The sequence below is a fragment of the Akebia trifoliata genome, chromosome 5 (assembly GCF_017979445.1).
Source record: "Akebia trifoliata isolate Shusen 1 chromosome 5, ASM1797944v1, whole genome shotgun sequence".
Taxonomy (NCBI): domain Eukaryota; kingdom Viridiplantae; phylum Streptophyta; class Magnoliopsida; order Ranunculales; family Lardizabalaceae; genus Akebia; species Akebia trifoliata.
The window spans coordinates 8,801,140-8,820,953 of NC_141379.1; the positions used below are offsets into that span (position 1 = coordinate 8,801,140).

Consider the following 19,814-nt stretch of genomic DNA (forward strand, 5'->3'; position numbering starts at 1 on the left):
ACTGAAGCCAAAGTAAGGCAGAGATGATATGACCCTAATTCAGTTGTAGGAATATTTATATCAATTTCTTGAAGTGGTGAATGATACACACGTCTGTTGTTGATTGTACCACTTCACCACATGTTACCTGACCCCTCACCGAGTAACACTCCTTGGATTGATTGCTTGTCCTGTAGATATATGTGGTTTAGATTTCGTTTGATATCTGCATCAGCTTTGGTTCATGGAGTTAATTAGTCTTCTGCTAGATATAGACTTCTGGTCAAGGTTTTAGTGATCTACTTGAACCATTAATGTAACAAAGCCGAATGATACTTTGCACCCTGGCTATGAACTCCAAATATTCTGTACTTGATAGAATCTAATTCCGTCATAATTTCAAAATGACTTGTTTTTGGGAACATTGTTCGGACCTTGGGAAATCAACTCCAAAAGTAGTTCTCCCTGTTACAAAAATGATCATTCAATGCATTCATCCATCTGCTTGGTATAGAGGAACATACTCATTTATTTCCTATTTGAGTTCACAGTGCATCAATTTGCATTTCATGGATGTAGGTCCTGGAGTGGTGGATGGGCTGATGCAAGTTCTCTGGGGAATTTTGGATATGGAACAACCTGACACACAAACTATAAACAACATTGTTATTCCGTCTGTGGAACTCATTTATAGTTATGCGGAATGCCTGGCATTACATGGAAATGATGTTGGAAGACGCTCTGTTGCACCTGCTGTTGCATTACTTAAGAAACTACTTTTTGCTCCCTATGAGGCTGTTCAGACTTCCAGCAGGTCTTCATCACTACTGTATCCTTCACTTTTTCTTTTAGTTCTTTTTGTTGGTACTGACTTATTTCTTGTCTCAGCTTGGCAATATCTTCAAGACTGCTCCAGGTTCCATTTCCAAAGCAGACTATGATGGCTACAGATGATGTGGCGGAAAATGCGATGTCTACACCCGTGCCTTCTGATATTGCCAATGCTACTGGTGGAATTTCCCAGGTTATGATCGAAGAAGATCCTGCCACATCATCTGTTCAATACTGCTGTGATGGTTGCTCCACTGTTCCTATACTTCGGCGACGATGGCATTGTAATGTGTGTCCAGATTTTGATTTATGCGAGGCATGTTATGAAGTACTGGATGCAGATCGTCTTCCTCCACCACATTCTAGAGATCATCCTATGTCAGCAATACCCATTGAACTGGAATCATTAGGTGGAGATGGCAATGAAATTCATTTCTCAATCGATGATTTAAGTGATGCAAACTTATTGCCCGTTGCTGCTGATGTTAGTGTACAGAATTCCCCTCCTTCAATTCACCTGTTGGAACCCAATGAATCTGGAGAATTCCCCGCTTCTGTGATTGATCAAAGAATAGTTTCGATATCTGCCTCGAAACGGGCTGTAAATTCCCTGCTTCTCTGTGAGCTGGTTGAACAACTGAAAGGATGGATGGAGACGACCTCTGGTATCCGTGCAATTCCTGTTATGCAGCTGTTCTACAGATTATCATCTGCAGTGGGTGGACCTTTTATGGATAGCTCAAAACCCGAAAACTTGGATTTGGAGAAATTTATCAAATGGTTTTTGGACGAGATCAACCTGAATAAATCTTTTGTAGCCAAAACCCGTTCTTCTTTTGGGGAAGTTGTAATCCTGGTCTTTATGTTCTTCACCTTGATGCTTCGAAACTGGCATCAGCCCGGGAGTGAAAGTTCTCTACCAAAATCAAGTGGGATTGCAGACCCACAAGATAAAAATGTTTCACAGATTCCATCCTCAACTTCAGCTGCCACTCCTTCTGTAGATGATCTAGAGAAAAATGAGTTTGCATCCCAGCTTCTTCGAGCGTGCTGTTCTCTTAGGCAGCAGGCTTTTGTTAATTACCTAATGGAAATTCTACAGCAGTTGGTGCACATTTTCAAGTCATCGACTGTAACTGTTGAAGCTAGTAACCCTGGTTCAGGATGCGGAGCTCTACTAGCAGTTCGAAAAGAGTTACCAGCTGGAAACTACTCTCCATTCTTTTCCGATTCATATGCAAAAGCCCACCGTGTGGATATTTTTATGGACTACCACAGGCTACTGTTAGAGAACACTTTCCGATTGGTCTACAGCATGGTTAGGCCAGAAAAGCAAGACAAGTCTGTGGAAAAGGAGAAAGTTTACAAGGTTTCTTCGAGCAAGGATTTGAAGTTAGATGGATATCAGGATGTTCTCTGCAGCTATATCAACAACCCACATACATCGTTTGTACGGAGGTATGCTAGAAGGCTTTTTCTTCATCTGTGTGGGAGCAAAAATCATTATTACAATGTCAGAGATTCTTGGCAGTTTTCAAGTGAAGTTAAGAAGCTTTACAAGCTTGTAAATAAATCTGGTGGCTTTCAAAACCCTATCTCATATGAGAGAAGTGTTAAACTAGTGAAGTGCTTATCTGCTATATCTGAAGTAGCAGCTTCCCGGCCTCGGAATTGGCAAAAGTACTGCTCAAGACATGGAGACGTTCTTCCTTTTTTGATGGATGGAATATTCTATTTTGGAGAAGAATCTGTCATTCAGACTCTGAAACTTTTAAATTTGGCCTTCTACTCTGGAAAGGATATGGGCCATTCCATTCAGAAAGCTGAAACTGGAGATGCAGGAACGAGTTCCAATAAATCAGGTACACAATCTTCAGATTCAAAGAAGAAGAAAAATGAGGATGGAGCTGAATCTGGTTCGGAGAAGCCGTATCTGGATATGGAGCAGGCCGTTGATATCTTCAACAACAAGGATAACGCCGTATTGAAGCAATTCATCGATTGCTTTTTACTGGAGTGGAACTCAATCTCTGTGCGTCTTGAAGCCAAGTGTGTTCTCTATGGCATATGGCATCATGGAAAGCAGTCATTCAGGGAGACCATGTTAACAACTCTCTTACAGAAAGTGAAATGCCTACCTATGTATGGTCAGAACATTATTGAGTACACAGAGCTAGTTACCATGCTTTTGGGGAAGGGGCCTGATAGTAGTTCAAAGCAACATGATACAGAGCTTGTCAGTCAATGCCTGACCCCTGATGTCATAAGGTGCATCTTCGAGACTCTTCACTTACAAAATGAGCTTTTGGCCAATCATCCGAATTCACGCATATATAACACCTTAAGTGGTCTGGTGGAATTTGATGGATATTATCTTGAAAGTGAGCCTTGTGTAGCTTGTAGTTGTCCGGAAGTGCCTTACAGCAGGATGAAGCTAGAAAGTTTAAAATCTGAAACAAAGTTTACGGATAACCGTATAATAGTGAAATGCACTGGGAGCTACACCATCCAGTCCGTGACCATGAATGTTCATGATGCTCGCAAGTCGAAATCTGTTAAAGTGTTGAACCTGTATTACAATAATAGGCCAGTAGCTGATTTGTCAGAGTTGAAGAACAATTGGTCCTTGTGGAAGCGTGCGAAGAGTTGTCATCTTGCTTTCAACCAAACAGAGCTTAAAGTAGAATTTCCTATTCCGATCACTGCTTGCAATTTCATGATTGAGCTTGATTCCTTCTTTGAGAATCTTCAAGCTTCCTCTCTCGAGTCGTTGCAGTGCCCTCGATGCAGCCGGTCTGTCACTGATAAGCATGGTATTTGTGGTAATTGTCATGAAAATGCATATCAATGCAGACAATGCCGTAACATAAATTATGAGAATCTGGATTCTTTCTTATGCAATGAGTGTGGGTACAGCAAATATGGCCGTTTTGAATTTAATTTCATGGCAAAACCAAGTTTCTCATTTGATAACATGGAGAATGATGAAGATATGAAGAAAGGGTTAGCAGCTATTGAATCTGAATCTGAAAATGCTCACAGGAGATACCAGCAACTTCTGGGTTTCAAAAAGCCCTTGCTTAAACTTGTATCAAGCATTGGTGAGAATGAAATGGATTCACAACAGAAGGACTCTGTCCAACAAATGATGGTCTCTTTGCCTGGGCCTTCTTGTAAGATAAATCGCAAAATTGCTCTTCTTGGTGTTCTATACGGGGAGAAGTGCAAAGCAGCTTTTGATTCTGTGAGCAAAAGTGTCCAAACTCTACAAGGGCTTCGCCGGGTTTTGATGAATTATCTTCATCAGAAACATTCTGATAATACTGTGGCTTCTTCAAGATTTGCAGTTCCCAGGTCACCAAATAATTGCTATGGTTGCGCTACTACATTCGTCACACAGTGTTTAGAGCTCTTACAGGTGTTATCGAAACACCCAAATTGTAAGAAACAGCTTGTTTCTGCTGGTATCTTGTCTGAGTTGTTTGAAAATAATATTCATCAGGGTCCTAAAACAGCTCGTGTTCAGGCTAGGGCTGTACTTTGTGCTTTCTCTGAGGGTGATTCAAATGCGGTGACTGAGTTGAATGGTCTAATACAGAAGAAAGTCATGTATTGTCTTGAACACCATCGATCCATGGATATTGCCCTGGCCACTCGTGAGGAGTTACTATTGCTTTCAGAGACGTGTTCTGTGGCAGATGAATTCTGGGAATCTAGGTTACGGGTTGCTTTCCAGTTATTGTTTTCTTCCATTAAATTGGGTGCTAAACATCCTGCTATATCCGAACATATCATTCTTCCTTGCCTGAGAATTATATCTCAGGCATGTACTCCTCCAAAACCTGAGACAGCAGACAAAGATCAATCAATGGGGAAAACTGCTTCTGTTCTTCAGCAAAAGGATGATAATAAGATAAATCCATCTGCATCTTTGAATAAACCTGCATCAGAATTATCCGAAAAACATTCAGATGGATCTCAGAAGGCTCATGATATCCAATTACTAAGCTATTCTGAGTGGGAGAAGGGAGCTTCGTATCTTGATTTTGTCAGGAGGCGGTATAAAGTATCTCAAGCAGTTAAAGGTACTGGCCAGAGGTATCGACCTCAGAGATTTGATTACCTAGCTCTCAAGTATGCTCTTAGATGGAAACGCCGTGCTGGTAAGACAGCCAAGAGTGAACTGTCAAAATTTGAACTGGGCTCGTGGATCTCGGAATTGGCACTAAGTGCTTGTTCACAATCTATAAGGTCAGAAATGTCCACACTGATTAGTTTGCTCTGTGCACAAAGTTCATCACGACGATTCCGATTGTTGAACTTACTCATGGCATTACTACCGGCAACACTATCTGCTGGAGAAAGTGCAGCAGAATATTTTGAATTGCTCTTCAAGATGATTGCTTCGGAAGATGCCCGGCTGTTCTTGACCGTGAGGGGATGTCTAACTACAATATGTAGGTTAATAACCCAAGAGGTGGGCAATGTGGAATCCCAAGAGAGAAGCCTTCATATTGACATATCACAGGGATTTATCCTTCATAAGCTCATAGAGTTCCTCAGCAAGTTTCTTGAGGTTGCCAATATCCGATCCAGGTATGCGTGCTTCTTCGTTTTGATGAATTTGTTTGTTGGTGCTTTTCTGTTTATCCATTTATTGACCGATTTTATTCTGATTTTAGATTCATGCGGGATGACTTGCTATCAGAAGTTCTCGAGGCTCTTCTTGTCATTCGGGGCCTGATAGTGCAGAAGACAAAGCTAATAAGTGATTGCAATCGGCTTCTAAAAGATCTTTTAGACAGTCTCCTGCTCGAGAGTAGTGAAAACAAACGACAATTTATTCGGGCTTGTATCTCTGGCTTGCAAATCCATGGGAAGGAGAGGAAAGGACGGACTTCTCTGGTATGTGAGGGGCTACCCTCTAAAGTCTTTGATGTTTTTGTATTATCTTCTTGTTCGAAAGAATGAGTGCTACATATATGATGTCATTCTTTCCACTTTGTTATTAGGTTTAGTTTAAACTGTAAACTAACAAACATTATTAGCTTACAGGTTAAACTGAACTGTTATTAGCTCATTCATCATTACTTCTTTTCTGGTAGTGAAGCCTTCATTGTTGTACATTCACATATAAAAGTGGAAGATTCTGGAGTTGAACCTAGTGTTCCGTCCTAACCAAATTTTCAACCTCTTTTGCAGTTTATTTTGGAGCAACTCTGCAATATGATCTGTCCATCAAAGCCTGAGTCCGTTTATCTTTTGGTTCTGAATAAAGCCCACACCCAAGAAGAGTTTATCAGGGGATCTATGACTAAAAATCCTTACTCTAGTGCTGAGATTGGTCCGTTGATGCGAGATGTTAAAAATAAGATTTGTCATCAATTGGATCTGTTAGGTCTTCTTGAGGATGACTATGGCATGGAGTTGCTAGTCGCTGGAAATATAATCTCTCTTGATTTGAGCATCGCTCAAGTTTATGAGCTAGTTTGGAAGAAGTCAAATAATCAATCTGCAAATACCATTGCCAATTCTGCTTTGCTATCTTCAAGTACATTCACACCTGTCAGAGATTGTCCACCTATGACAGTGACTTACAGGCTTCAGGTATTTAATCTTTCTCGTCTGTGGTTCTTGTTGGTATAATATTGTAATATGATTCGAAATGGTGATGAAATTTTCTTATTGAGTGATTATTTACTACTCGTATCTGTCGTTCAGGACTTTCTACACTTATATACTTCACACTCATGAATTCCTCTATATCCATCAAATCTCTGAATAATTTGGTCTTTACATTATTAATATCATGATGCACGAAGAAGTTGCACCATGAGCACAGCGATTCTTGTACCAGATAATGTATCCCACTGAAATTGTGTTCAATTTTGTAATTTCTTTCTTTCTCTTTATCTTCCTGACTTCCAAATAAAGATTAGTGTCCATTCATAGGTGAATGCATATTCAAGGAGTTTCGGCATTACTTTGTTACAAACACTTTTCTACTTCAAAGTTTGCCATGCATGAGTGACTTCATTCTTATTTGAATCTGTACTTAAAAAATAATAATTTTCAGGGATTAGATGGTGAAGCTACTGAGCCCATGATTAAAGAATTGGAGGAAGACAGGGAGGAAACGCAGGATCCTGAAGTTGAATTTGCAATAGCAGGTGCCGTTCGGGAGTATGGGGGGTTAGAAATTATTTTGAGCATGATCCAGGTGAGCAGTTTACCTGATGTTGTAGTTGGATACTGGGTCTATCCCCTGATTCCTTTGTTAGTTAAATCTTATGTTCCTTTCTTGGTGCTTGACCTTTTATTTTAATTTATTTTTTCATTTGTTTTTATATTGTTAAGAAGTCAAGTCTTGTTGAGCTTATTCCGTTTCCATTTTTTTCCTTATTTTATACAAAGAGTTCACATCTATGTGGCAGGAGAAGTTTACACCATATATTCTTTTTAACCTCTTTGATCTTCACATCCAAATTGACAGCATTTGCGGGACGATGAATTGAAGTCCAACCAAGAAGAGTTGGTTTCAGTGCTCAATCTGCTGATGTATTGCTGCAAAATCAGAGAAAATAGAAGGGCCTTATTACTTCTCGGTGCTCTTGGTCTGCTGCTTGAGACTGCAAGATGTGCTTTCTCAGTGGACGCCATGGAGCCAGCTGAAGGCATTCTTTTGATTGTTGAGAGTCTAACAATGGAGGCAAATGAGAGTGACATTAGCATCACTGAGAGTGTGCTTAGAGTCACTAATGAAGAAAATGGTACTGGCGAACAGGCCAAGAAAATAGTCCTCATGTTCTTGGAAAGATTGTGCCATCCATCAGGCCTCAAGAAGTCCAACAAGCAACAGAGAAACACTGAAATGGTGGCTAGGATATTGCCTTATTTGACTTATGGAGAACATGCAGCGATGGAAGCACTTATACAGCACTTTAATCCCTATCTGCAAGACTGGGGAGAATTTGACCGGTTGCAGAAACAACATCAGGACAATCCCAAGGATGAGAACATGGCTCAACAAGCAGCCAAGCAGATATTTGCATTGGAGAACTTTGTTAGAGTCTCTGAGTCACTTAAAACAAGTTCTTGTGGGGAGAGACTCAAAGACATAATTTTAGAGAAGGGAATTACTGGCGTTGCTGTTAGGCATTTGAGTGAGAGCTTTGCGTTTTCTGGGCAAGCTGGCTTGAAGTCGAGTGAGGAATGGTCAGTTGGTCTAAGATTGCCGTCTGTTCCACTCATCTTGTCTATGTTGGGGGGACTTTCCAGGGGGCATTTGGCTACTCAGAGGTGTATTGATGAAGGAGGAATTTTACCATTACTTCATGCTCTAGAGGGGGTCTCCGGGGAAAATGAGATAGGTGCAAGGGCTGAGAACTTGTTAGATACACTGTCTGATAAAGAGGGTAAAGGGGATGGGTTCCTTGAGGAGAAGGTTTGCAAGTTGCGGCATGCTACCAAGGACGAGAAGCGGCGTCGTGCTCTGAGGGAGAGGGAAAAGTTGCTCCAGGTAATTTTATTTGTAGCATTTTGCTTCATACATGGTTTTACCTTCATATTGATTTTTTTTAAAGTTGTTTCTGTTAGTTATTAGTATATCCTTGGTAAAGGAGTCTGGTTCTCATGATAGAGGAAAAACTAAATGAATTCTTTGGCTGATGTCATACCTCAGGTGTATAAGCAAAAATACCCTCTTTATACTGGGAATGGCTCATTGAGCTGAATTTTTCTATGCTAAATTCAACATGATTCCTATGACAAAACATATGGAGACGTGATTGATTGGGTGGAAATTCATTTGGATTTTCTCAGTCCATTGTGATTGGCATTTTTCTCTTTTAATAGTTTCTTTGCACTTTAACCACGGAGCCTTCATATTTTATATGTTTCTATCATCTTACTGATTTAAAGCAAGGAAGAACTTGAAAATAATGTAGTCTCTCATATTCAACTTTTCAGTGTTCGTGCTTGGTGTTGTGTTTCAGTGTTTTGTTGGCAAGGGTTGGCTAGGGAATTTTCTTGAAACACGACTTGGATTAAGCAAGGGGATGGGTTATTCGACCAGGTTGGATGAGTGAGGGTAATGAAATTAGTCTAGCAAATGTGATTCGTTTTGCTACTAAGGGAGTTGCAAAGAGGAGTAGGAGTGTGTTGAAAAGGAGAATTAACATAATATGCCCGCAGGAGATAAAAATAAAGGAATTACATAGTATTATATGAAGGAGATGATAATTCTAGAAATGGAGTCGGTGGTCGAGAAAATATGGCAGATAGTGTTGTATGTGTCACAAGAGTAAGTGAGATTTATGTTGTTGGGGTCATTTTTTGGAGAAGAGATTGCTGACATTATTAGCATGGTTCAAAGTTTTGTTTTGTTATCATAATTTTTTTGTGGAAATCTTGGTTTCATCCATGATCATAACGAAACATTCAATGTTTCTGTCAGGAACTGAAAAATTGTATAGACTTTATTTTAAATCTTGATTATTAGTGGTTTGTGTGCCCCCTAAGTAGAATTAGATAAAAGCATATTGAATGAATTTTTTTTTTCTTCCAAAAAAGATGGATGGCTAAGTATAGGGTGTTCTTGATTGAGAAATATATTTATAGGAAAGTTTTAAATGGACATGTAGCAAAAGGTGGTAAAGAATACCAAAAAGTGCATGGAGGACTAGGCTTTGGAGAAAGAAATGAAATGGAGGTAAATACTACTTGAAACATAAAATTCGTGATGGTACTTAAACTATTGGAGCACTTCTCTAGTGTTATGTGAACGATGTGTACTGATAAACTAAAGGAAATTTTTTTTTTTAACAAGATTACAACAGAACCAACTATGTTTATGGAGCTGAATGTTGGACTATCAAGAAACGAAACGATTCATCAAATGAGAAAGATGAGTCGTAAGACTAGGAAAGATAAAAGTAGAAGTGGGTATTACTCTTAAAAATTTAGGAATAGATCCAATGGAAGGTAAAATAAGGAATAGTTGTTTGAGATGGTTTGGGCATGTGCAAGGAAGGCTGCTAATGGCACCAGTGAGGATTGTTGCAGTGCAAGTCGAGGGCTCTTAAAAATGGGCATGGGAGATTAAAAAAATATGGATGATGATATGTAAAAAAATACGGAGAAGTAAAAAATATGGATAGGATAAGTTGTTGACAATGATAATTAAATTATGTTAAACTGTTTCCATTTTTCATCAGACTTGATAGTCATGTAGGTCCTGGCCACAGATCAGCACCAACACAAAATATTGCAACATGGGTACAATCTTGGATTAAATTTTATGATATTCTTTTTTTTCTTTTCTTTTCTTTTGATAAGTCAAGTGATGTAGTTATTTTTTTTAGCAGTGATGTTTCATGTTGCGAGTTTCTTCTTCTTTCCCTTCCTTTCAATTGTTCCTAATCGTACAAAGTAAAGAAAAAGAAATATATTTATCTTATCTGAAATTGATCCACGTTTGTCTCCTGCATATGGAACAGGATCTTGGGATGCGTCAAGAACTGGCTTCGGATGGTGGTGAACGTATTGTCGTTTCACAACCAACCATTGAGGGTTTGGAAGATGTGGAAGAGGAAGAGGATGGGCTGGCATGCATGGTGTGCCGAGAAGGGTACAGTTTGAGGCCTAATGATATGTTGGGCATTTACTCTTACAGTAAGAGAGTGAATCTGGGTGGTGGCACTTCAGGGAGTTCCCGTGGTGAGTGTGTTTACACAACTGTTAGCCATTTCAACATCATTCATTTCCAGTGCCATCAGGAGGCCAAGCGAGCTGATGCAGCTCTTAGGAATCCAAAGAAAGAGTGGGAGGGAGCTACACTTCGAAACAATGAGACGCTTTGCAACTGCATTTTCCCCTTGAGAGGTCCATCTGTTCCCATGCCTCAGTATGTTCGTTGTGTCGATCAGTACTGGGACAACCTCAATGGCCTTGGACGCGCGGATGGGAGCCGTCTCCGGTTGTTGACTTACGACATTGTTCTGGTATGGAAAAATCTATCTACATTGTTTATTTATTTTTCCAAGACTGTCCCACCTGATGTATATTGCCCCTTATCTTTAGTTTAGGAAATTATATGGTATTTATGCAGCTCTGTACATGACTTGAATAGCATGTGAGGTAATAAGTTCATGGCGCTGTGCACTACTGGGGTTCACCCTTTTGGGGAGGGGCATAGTTCGAAGATATCTTCTTCTTTCGCATCAGTTTCTCATACTTATAAACTTAGAGATCATAAAACCAAGGGCCTTGTTGGTAATTTTATCAATACTTGATGGGCCTTAAACATATTTGACTAGTTCGCATATTTCAATATCTTTGAAAGAGATCCCGTCAAAGGGTCTTCTACCAAACACCAATACACTAAACTCAGAACGTATTTAGTAGCCCTTGAATTCATTGTAATCTATATATAATATTGTATTATTGTGATGCAGATGCTAGCCCGATTTGCAACGGGTGCTTCGTTCAGCACAGACAGCAAAGGTGGAGGAAGGGAGAGCAATTCCCGCTTTCTTCCTTTCATGATCCAGATGGCACGCCACCTTCTTGAGCAAGGAAGCTCCACTCAGTGTGAGGCCATGGCCAAGGCTGTTTCATCTTACTTAACCACCTCTGCGTCAGATTCCAAGCCATCAACTCCTGCTGGGACCCGTTCATCTGCTGCAACTGAAGAGACAGTCCAATTCATGATGGTGAACTCGCTTCTTTCCGAATCCTATGAATCATGGTCAAACCACCGACGTGCCTTCTTGCAACGCGGGATATATCATGCTTACATGCAGCACACACATGGGCGGTCCATGCTCCGCGTGTCATCCGATCCAACATCCGTAGTAAGATCCGAAGCTGGGAGTACCAGTGAAACTCCTGGTACCGAAACTGGAGGTAACAATATTTTCACCATCATCCAGCCAATGCTCGTGTACACGGGGTTGATCGAGCAGCTTCAGCGGTTTTTCAAGCTTAGCAAATCTGGAAATGCTGCTGCGGCTGGAAGAGCAGAAGGAGCTTCAACAGAATCAAAGGGAGATGATGGAAATGTTGGTTTGGAAGTTTGGGAGGTGGTAATGAAAGAGAAACTTGTGAATGTGAAAGAGATGGTAGGATTCTCAAAGGAGATACTGTCGTGGCTCGAGGATATGACTTCTTCTGGGGATATGCAGGAGGCATTCGACGTTATGGGAGCTTTGTCTGATGTACTTTTGGGTGGATATTCACGGTGTGAGGAATTTGTTCAGGCTGCCATTCAGGCCGGAAAGAGTTGAAGAATCAATAGGAGTGTGTTCTTAAGTTTCTAGTCGATAAAGAAAGGGATGTGTGAATTGTGCTTAAAACATGTTAATGATTTCCTCCAAGTTAAACTTCAGGAAGTCTGTCTCTGTCCCAATATATATATATATATAAAATTACAGTTCCTTGGAAAATGAAAGTCTTCGTTGTTTCTATGGCTGTCAATGAATTTGGTTTGTATTTGATTGGTATCGATAATTTCTTAGACCCAATAAATCTGGTGAAGTTATCAACTTGTCCTTATTGGAATCCGAATCCTTAATCTGAATTTGGTGTTCGAATTGAGTTTTGGATCTGATCGATGCATCCATGGTAAAAGTTCAGATTTGGTAAATATTCAGCTGAGTCAAATAACTGTAAAAAATATTGCTAAAATTTTGGAAAATACTTAATTTTCGATTAAGTGGTGCATTTTAGCCTTTTAGGGGAAAAAGTGGAAAAAGATAGCAAAAATATTGATTTCACAAAATTCTTACGATTTTGTTCATAAACTTTATCCAGTGTTGAGCATCAATGCTGAAATGTATTATAGCTCTAGCGTTGAGGTTTCAATGGTACCTATTGTCTAACTTCAACTTAAATTTTTGTAAGTGAAAAATGTCTGCAACATCGAACTTCGACAATAGGTACTGTTGAGCCTCGACTCTATAATACATTCCAGTGTTGAAGTTCGACAATAAATAAATTTTATGAGCAAAATCTTGAAAATTTTGTGAAATAAAAAAATTTGCTATCATTTCATTTATATAACTATGGACAAGAAATGTATCTAGATCATAAGAATATATGAATGATTTAAAAAAAAAAATGATAAAAATAGAAGAGAGATTGATAGCCTTTGGTGGAAATCTTCAATGGATTGAGAATCGAACATGAGAGTGCGTAGATCATAACACCTATGTATTTTCTACTATAATGAAAAGAATCATGATAGGTAAGGTGTCTCATTCCTATAGAATATGAACGGTGTCTACGTAGCACATTTTGGTAGTAGTTGAAGACACATCAGACTCCCGACCAAGATGTTTTCTTCTTGCATGCAACACGATATGCTGTTTTGGCATGGCAGGCCACTTTGGATTGTAACTCATAAGAGAAGACCGAGTAGAAGTGGTTACACCAAATTTTTAAGTCCAAAAAATGCTCACATCACCTTTACATTTAAACTTAATATTATCCGGATCATTTTTGTCAATAATCAATAAAATTATAATCTCGAGATTCCCTTATCCTTAAAATTGTATTAGTAAGTTTTTTAAATTACAAAAACATCATTTTTCCATCTTACAATTCTTGTTATTAATATTATTAATTACAAAGGGAACATTATAATAGATGTGCATTTGCACATGTCACCTCCTGAGTCAAATAGATTAGAATAACAATTAGAAAATAAATGTAACAAAAAAAGAAAAAGAAATGTTGAACGGTCCAAAATTATCAGACACCATCGACCTGAATCAAGTCATTTTTTTGGGTCAGAGCTGGATCCAGATTTACTGAAAGCAAAATAGTTCAAATATGATTTTAACTAATAGGATCCGAATAAAAAAATCCGAATCTAGATATGGATATACTCATATCCAACCCGTTTTAAGCCCCAGTGCATTTACCTAAAAGATTAATAATTTTCTGATGTCCCCCTTTGACACGCATCCCCTAAATTATCACAACTCTTGTAAAAATTGGTACATATAAATAAAACAATCCTTGAGAGAATTTTATGAGCTTTTATAAAAATTTCGAGAATTATGAATTTTGTGACCAGTGCACCTCATATCACATATGTGGAGAGGTTTTTAGGCTTTCCACTCCTCTAGATGTGATAGCTCTTAGATGATGAGTTTGATATTGATTTTTCGATCTTTTCCTTTGGATGGTCAAACTTTGACTTTCTTTTGTTCCTTAGGTTTCTCTTTGATCGGTTGTGAGTAGAGAGGTGAAAGAGGTGGTTGAACTTGATTTCAAGCCATCTTGGAAAGATTTTAGTTTTGAATTCTTGTTCCCAAAGCCTTTTGCCTACTACCTTCAAACCTTCTCAGAAACCTTTTAGCCTTCCACGCCTCGGGCAGAGGATCACTACCCACTTCGGTCAATAATCTGATGTACCTCTTCTTGCACGTACTTCTATGCCATGATCGACTTTCCTGGTTGATAGCCTCGACTTCTCTTCTTAGTTTCCATCTTTCTCTTTCAATTGAGCCTTGATTCACTTTTAACTTGAAGTTGGAGTGATTGGGGTTTATCTTCTGATGACAGTTTGACTTCTCTTCCTTAATTGATGTTAGGTTAGAGGCTTTTGTACATCGAAAGACTTGGTTTTAAATTGCATTTTTTTGTTTTCTTCTTCGGTTCATTGATCCCTTTTCTCTCCTTGCTGAGTTATAATTTTCTAATTTCTTTTCAGATTGATTTTTCTCCATTGTTGGTAGATTGGTTGGACCATCATTCTGTTGAACTTTACTTCACTTTCTTGACTTCATCTTCTTCTTGACACTAGCTTAAATCTTCTCCATTGTTTTTGGAGTTTCTAAGCGATAGAGGACATGAGGGTAAGAGGTAGAAGCCCTGTTGTGTGGTCTATCATCATTCCTCCGACGATCTTGTTAATATAATCTTAAGAAAGAATGAATAAAGATATGCATACAAGGATGATGATGAATAATATAGTTGCAGAGTATTATATTTCTAACTTATAATCATCTAGCCAAAAAACCCACCCCCTTCTTAATGTTTTCAACTTAGTTTTTATAGTCGAGTTCTCCAGACAAGAGTCGTTATGTCATTGATCCAGGTGTTCTTCAACGAATCATCCTATTTGTTACTCAAGTTATTTGGGCAAGGAACTCATCATGTTAGTAGGAACTTGATGTGAAAGTGTTACAGGTTCTTAAATGTGGAGAGAAATATTTCTGACTTGTAGTATCTCATCAATTAGATTCAAATCTTTTTTGAGCTTATCTTTGATATGCTCGGTCTTGAATATTTATCTCGGGTGCCTATTTTGATAGCATAATTACGGTCTATATCTTGAGCTCGATTTATGCAAAATGACTACATAGTTAGTCTTTAAGTTGTTCATCTTCATGAATCTTCTGTGTCCTACAATCTAGATGTTCTACGTTGATACTAGGGGTGTAACTTGGTTTGGGTTGGTTCGGTTTAGAGTAAAATCAGAACTGAACCGACCAAAGTCGATTCCATTATATAAGAACCAGAACCGAACCGATTTGATCTAGAACCGAACCAACCCAAATTGACCTTAATTCGATTTGGTTCGGTTCCATGAGTTGAAAAAAAATACACAAATTAATCGATAAAATAATGGAAAATACCTTCGTTAGCAATTTAAGATGGAGATAGCCAATCGTCACCTCTGCCATTACTAATGGAGAAGATCAGAGGAAAGAGAGAAAAAGAAGAAGGATGGAAGAAGAGGCCAGTTGCAGCCCATAGCCCTCAGCTGTAAGAAACGACTAATGTAAGAGAAAGAGAGAGAGAGAGAAGCGACTTGTCGACCGTCGGAGTTGAGAGAGCCTGTAGCCGCACGCCCATAGTCGAGAGAGAGAGATTGACCGCCCGTCGGAGTTGAGAGCAGCCAGGAGCAATAAAAGATGATTGAGAGGTAAGAGAGAGAGAGAGAGAGAGAGAGAGAGAGAGATGGTAGTTAGGGTTTTTAAAATGAAAAAAAAAACTTATATTATATTTAAAAAACTTATTAGTTCGATTTTTTATTAAGTCTGAACTGAGAACCGAATCGAACCTATCGATTTTTCATTTTCAAAATCTAAAATCAAATTGTACTTAATAAAAATCGAACCAAACCAATCCAAATCATATGATTTGATTCGATTCTCGATTTGAACCGAATTAACTTGCACCCCTAGTTGATACCGTGCTCCTCTGACCTTTTACTCTTCTATGCTTATATACTCCTCATGATTTTGGTTTTAATTTTAGTAACATACTTGTCAGTCTATGGATTTATAGAAGTCTAGTTAAGTTGCATCTTAGTTCCTACTTTTCATTATACGTGTCTTTATCATGTGGTGTGACAAATATGATCCCCACGATATGTATGATTTTAAAATTTATTTTAATTCTGGTCTCGTCTTTGAATGAAACTAAGGTGTCTCAGACGAGTTTTCCAATACTTTTGAGTTGTCTCGTTTAACAATTAAAAAAAAAAAAATTGAATTGTGATTTTAAATCTATCCGTCTCGTTAGTGGACGATACTGTGACGTATCGGAAGAATCGTCTCGGATTGCGAGGAGATTTAAAACCATGATCATATATCGATGCACTTAGTGCGCACTATAGCATGGTTGGGTTGGGTTGGGTAGTGTATGCGTGCGCAACTGTTACAGGGCACCTTCAGTAGGGTAGGAGTCGTCCTCGTCATCACTGAATGGATGGATGACGTCGTACAAGTGGTGGAACACTCAATGTCAGACTACCATAACAAACAAACAAACCAACAAACAAACAAACCGACTCTCTCTTTCTCTTTCTCTTCCTCTTCCTCAAGGAGTCTGCGTCACTGTCACGTGTCATTCGCACTCGGATAAATACCTCCCATTGCTACGTCACACGTGGGGCAGGGCACCTGCTCATTGGCAAGGTTGTTGGCCCCCATATCATCATCATCTTCTCTTCCTAATTGGTCTTGATATTTTTCTCTTTGAAATCTCATTATCTCATATATTATTTGGAAAAACTTGTCAAAACATATTTATCTCCATTAACTTAAAATCATTTCTTAGAGAGATCCTAATTTGAATATAATGTTTTTTCTATATAAGATATTGAATGTCAAATAATTTGTAAAAAATAAAAAGAGTCGATCATAAAAATAAATCCAATTATTAAAAAGGAATGTTGTGGATGTGGCCCCCTTGTTGAATTGTAAAGATTTATTTTTAATTTCAACTCAATATTCGTATAAAATTAATCTGATCTTCATCATCTAAATGAATTCGAAACATATATTTTGAAAGTGAATTAAAATAATTTTATTTTTTATTTTTTTGAAAATTATCGTCATCTCTGATTCAGATTTTTAGGATCAATTGTAAGTACCTCTTTCCTTCAACGGAAAATTTGACCCTTTGACACATAATTTGACAAGAGGAAGATCAATAGTGACATATATAAGAAGGGAATGAGTTCATTCTAACAAAATTGAGTACTTTTGATACTAATTTTAAGATATACAAAAATTTTCAAAATGATTGAATTTGCTAAGATGATAAGACACACTGAATTTACTCTTCAAATAATTATTTCAAATCTTTATATACCCCTCCAAATAAAATGACTACTTAGCTACTGTAACACATGATAGGATAGGATGGTGTGATGCACGCACCCTAAGTAGACTAGTCAGCACCTAAAGTAGGGATACTCCTGACTTAAAAAAATAATAATAAACAAATAAAATTTGGAATGTCTCAACTAAATCATTCTTAAAACTCAACCTTTAAACATATAAAATAATTCCAAAACAATGTGTAAATGTTATACCAAATATCAAACAAACAAGAGAAATAAAGCCTAAAATAATTCCAAAACAATGTGTAAATGTTATACCAAATATCAAACAAACAAGAGAAATAAAGCCTCTCTATCTTCTATATTTGAAGGTAATAATTCTAGAAAACAGTAGAAAACTAGAAAATAACTCCTCCTCAGTCCTCACCCCACCCTCCACACACAATTATAAAAAAAAAAATTAAAAAAAAAAAAAAGTTGCTAAATTAGTTACACGCAACACCATCATCAAGCCAAACAAACTCCACGACACCCAAAAAAAAAAAAAAAAAAAAAAAAAAAAGTGCAAATTTACATAGATGGATAGTTTTTTTTTTTTTTTCTTCTTGATTGTGTTTTTCTCGAGATATGTGATGTAAAATGGGTGAGATTTACGGGAGATAGAGAGGGTGATCATTGTCAGTCCATTGACTTTGACTCCAGTAACCATGATCAACGGTGTTGGCCATATCAAACAACCCCTGATCGTGATCGTGATCTTGATCCCCACTACTTTGCCAATCTAACGCGGTTAACTCTCCGTTAGTCATCCTGTTTTGAAAACCAGGCAAACTAACGGGAACCGTCTGATCAACACAACCAGCCGTTAACTCGTGCTGCATCTTCATCTCCTCAACCATGCTCGTCATCTTCTCTTGCTCCAAACGAATTCTCTCCTGTTCTTGCTGCTGTTGATGCAATCGAAATGGTGAGATTCCATTGAAATTAAACCCTAAAATCGACGGATTCGAAACCGTCATCAAGCTCGTAAAGCTACCATTTTCACAGAACGATTCAAAATTAGGGTTATGTTCGAGATTTTCCAACATCGAAGGCTCGAAACTAGGGTTAGGGTTAGGGTTAGGGTTAGGGTTTTGAGAGACGAAAGGAAAACCGAGTAATCCAGCAGAGCTTGACGAAGCTGCTTCTGTTACCGTGTTTGTCGTTGTGGCTGTAAGACTAGAACTCTCACTACTTGAATGTGAGTTTGATTTTCGTTCTTTTTGAAGATCTGTTGAGGGTTTTGGTTTGGATCGTTTGGTTTTCCTACATCCTCCACCAACTGGAACGTTACGAAGAACACCTCCTTTGGTCCAATAGCGACGACAATTCTTGCAGAAATGGCGAGGTTGTGAGAGATTGTAGTTGTTGTAGTAGCAGAATTTGGTGTTGAGTGAGTCGCAACGAGGGCATTTCAAGGCTTGGTTAGGGTACGGTCGTAATCTTCGCTCTCCACCGAAGATCCGACCACCACTACCTCCTGTTATCGATCGAAGATCTTGCATTACGAGAATTCTTCAAAAAATTTCACCAGAAATTACAGATATTGATACAGATCACCTTCACCTTCAACCGCAGAATTATGGCGAAATTTACTTCGGATTCGCCCAAATTCACTCAAATTTAACTTTCAGAGTTTCAGGAAACAGTTTGATTCGGATTTCCCGACATTTTCCCTTGAATTTTCTGTAATTAGAGCTCCAATCTCGGAATTACAGCCGAAATTGATCTCTCTAGTTTTCTGGAAATCTTTTGTTTCAGATTTTCAGTAAAATTTACCGCCAAAACTTTGCATTTTAAGGCATTCCTGACCTCTCTCTCTCTCTCTCTCGATCTCTCAATCTTCTACAACTTGATAATTGAACAAGATAAGATCAAGAATTACGGAGATTTACTAAAGAATCACAGAATTTTGATCAAATTTAAATTTGTTTCCGATTTCCAGCAAATTTTTACAGACAAAACCCTCTCTGTTTCTCTCATCCATATACTCTCATCAAATATCTCCCTACATATTTTTTATTTTTATTTTTATTTCAAAATTTTCAGTTAATGTCACAATGACTAAAATAACCCTACTAAAATATTCGTTATCTCTTTTGGGTGAGGGATATTTAAGTGATTTAACAATAATTGCATTATCTTCGGTTGAAGAGGAAGACGCCTCATATCTTCTTTCCCCAATCGTACATTCGTGGCAGAAATCAGTCCATCCCTAATTAAACACGTGTACGGTTACGAGTAAAGGATCCTGACTTCCACAAATCCTATTGTCGGCCACCTGCTCTCCGTGTGTTCGTTTCGAATGGTCAAGAGAATGCCACGTCTCGTAATTTGATTGGATGGTATCCAATGATTGCTGACAGTGGAGGTTACTGCGGAA

The 19,814-nt window shown here is 38.3% G+C and overlaps 2 protein-coding genes across 2 annotated transcripts in view; one reads left to right on the forward strand and one right to left on the reverse strand.

Annotated features, from left to right (window-relative positions):
• The window catches only part of BIG (auxin transport protein (BIG)), a 34,389-nt gene extending 22,078 nt beyond the window's left edge, over positions 1–12,311 (forward strand). Inside the window, exons 7-14 of the mRNA XM_086442697.1 lie at positions 559–793; positions 868–5,406; positions 5,493–5,715; positions 6,013–6,417; positions 6,887–7,030; positions 7,304–8,329; positions 10,308–10,811; positions 11,265–12,311. Coding sequence (XP_086298823.1) covers positions 559–793; positions 868–5,406; positions 5,493–5,715; positions 6,013–6,417; positions 6,887–7,030; positions 7,304–8,329; positions 10,308–10,811; positions 11,265–12,095 — 7,907 coding nt within the window. The 3' untranslated portion in view covers positions 12,096–12,311. The remainder of the gene's footprint in view (positions 1–558; positions 794–867; positions 5,407–5,492; positions 5,716–6,012; positions 6,418–6,886; positions 7,031–7,303; positions 8,330–10,307; positions 10,812–11,264) is intronic.
• Positions 12,312–17,927: 5,616 nt separating this feature from the next.
• On the reverse strand, positions 17,928–19,431 carry LOC147401401 (dof zinc finger protein DOF5.4-like). Its single transcript, XM_086442698.1, has one exon. The coding sequence runs from the start codon at positions 18,934–18,936 to the stop codon at positions 18,043–18,045; it is 894 nt and encodes a 297-aa protein (XP_086298824.1). The 5' UTR covers positions 18,937–19,431; the 3' UTR covers positions 17,928–18,042.
• Positions 19,432–19,814: the final 383 nt, after the last annotated feature.

Bases quoted from the DNA above. Each gene is read 5' to 3' on its own strand.
- LOC147401401 (XM_086442698.1), bottom strand. From the start codon at position 18,936: ATGCAAGATCTTCGATCGATAACAGGAGGTAGTGGTGGTCGGATCTTC.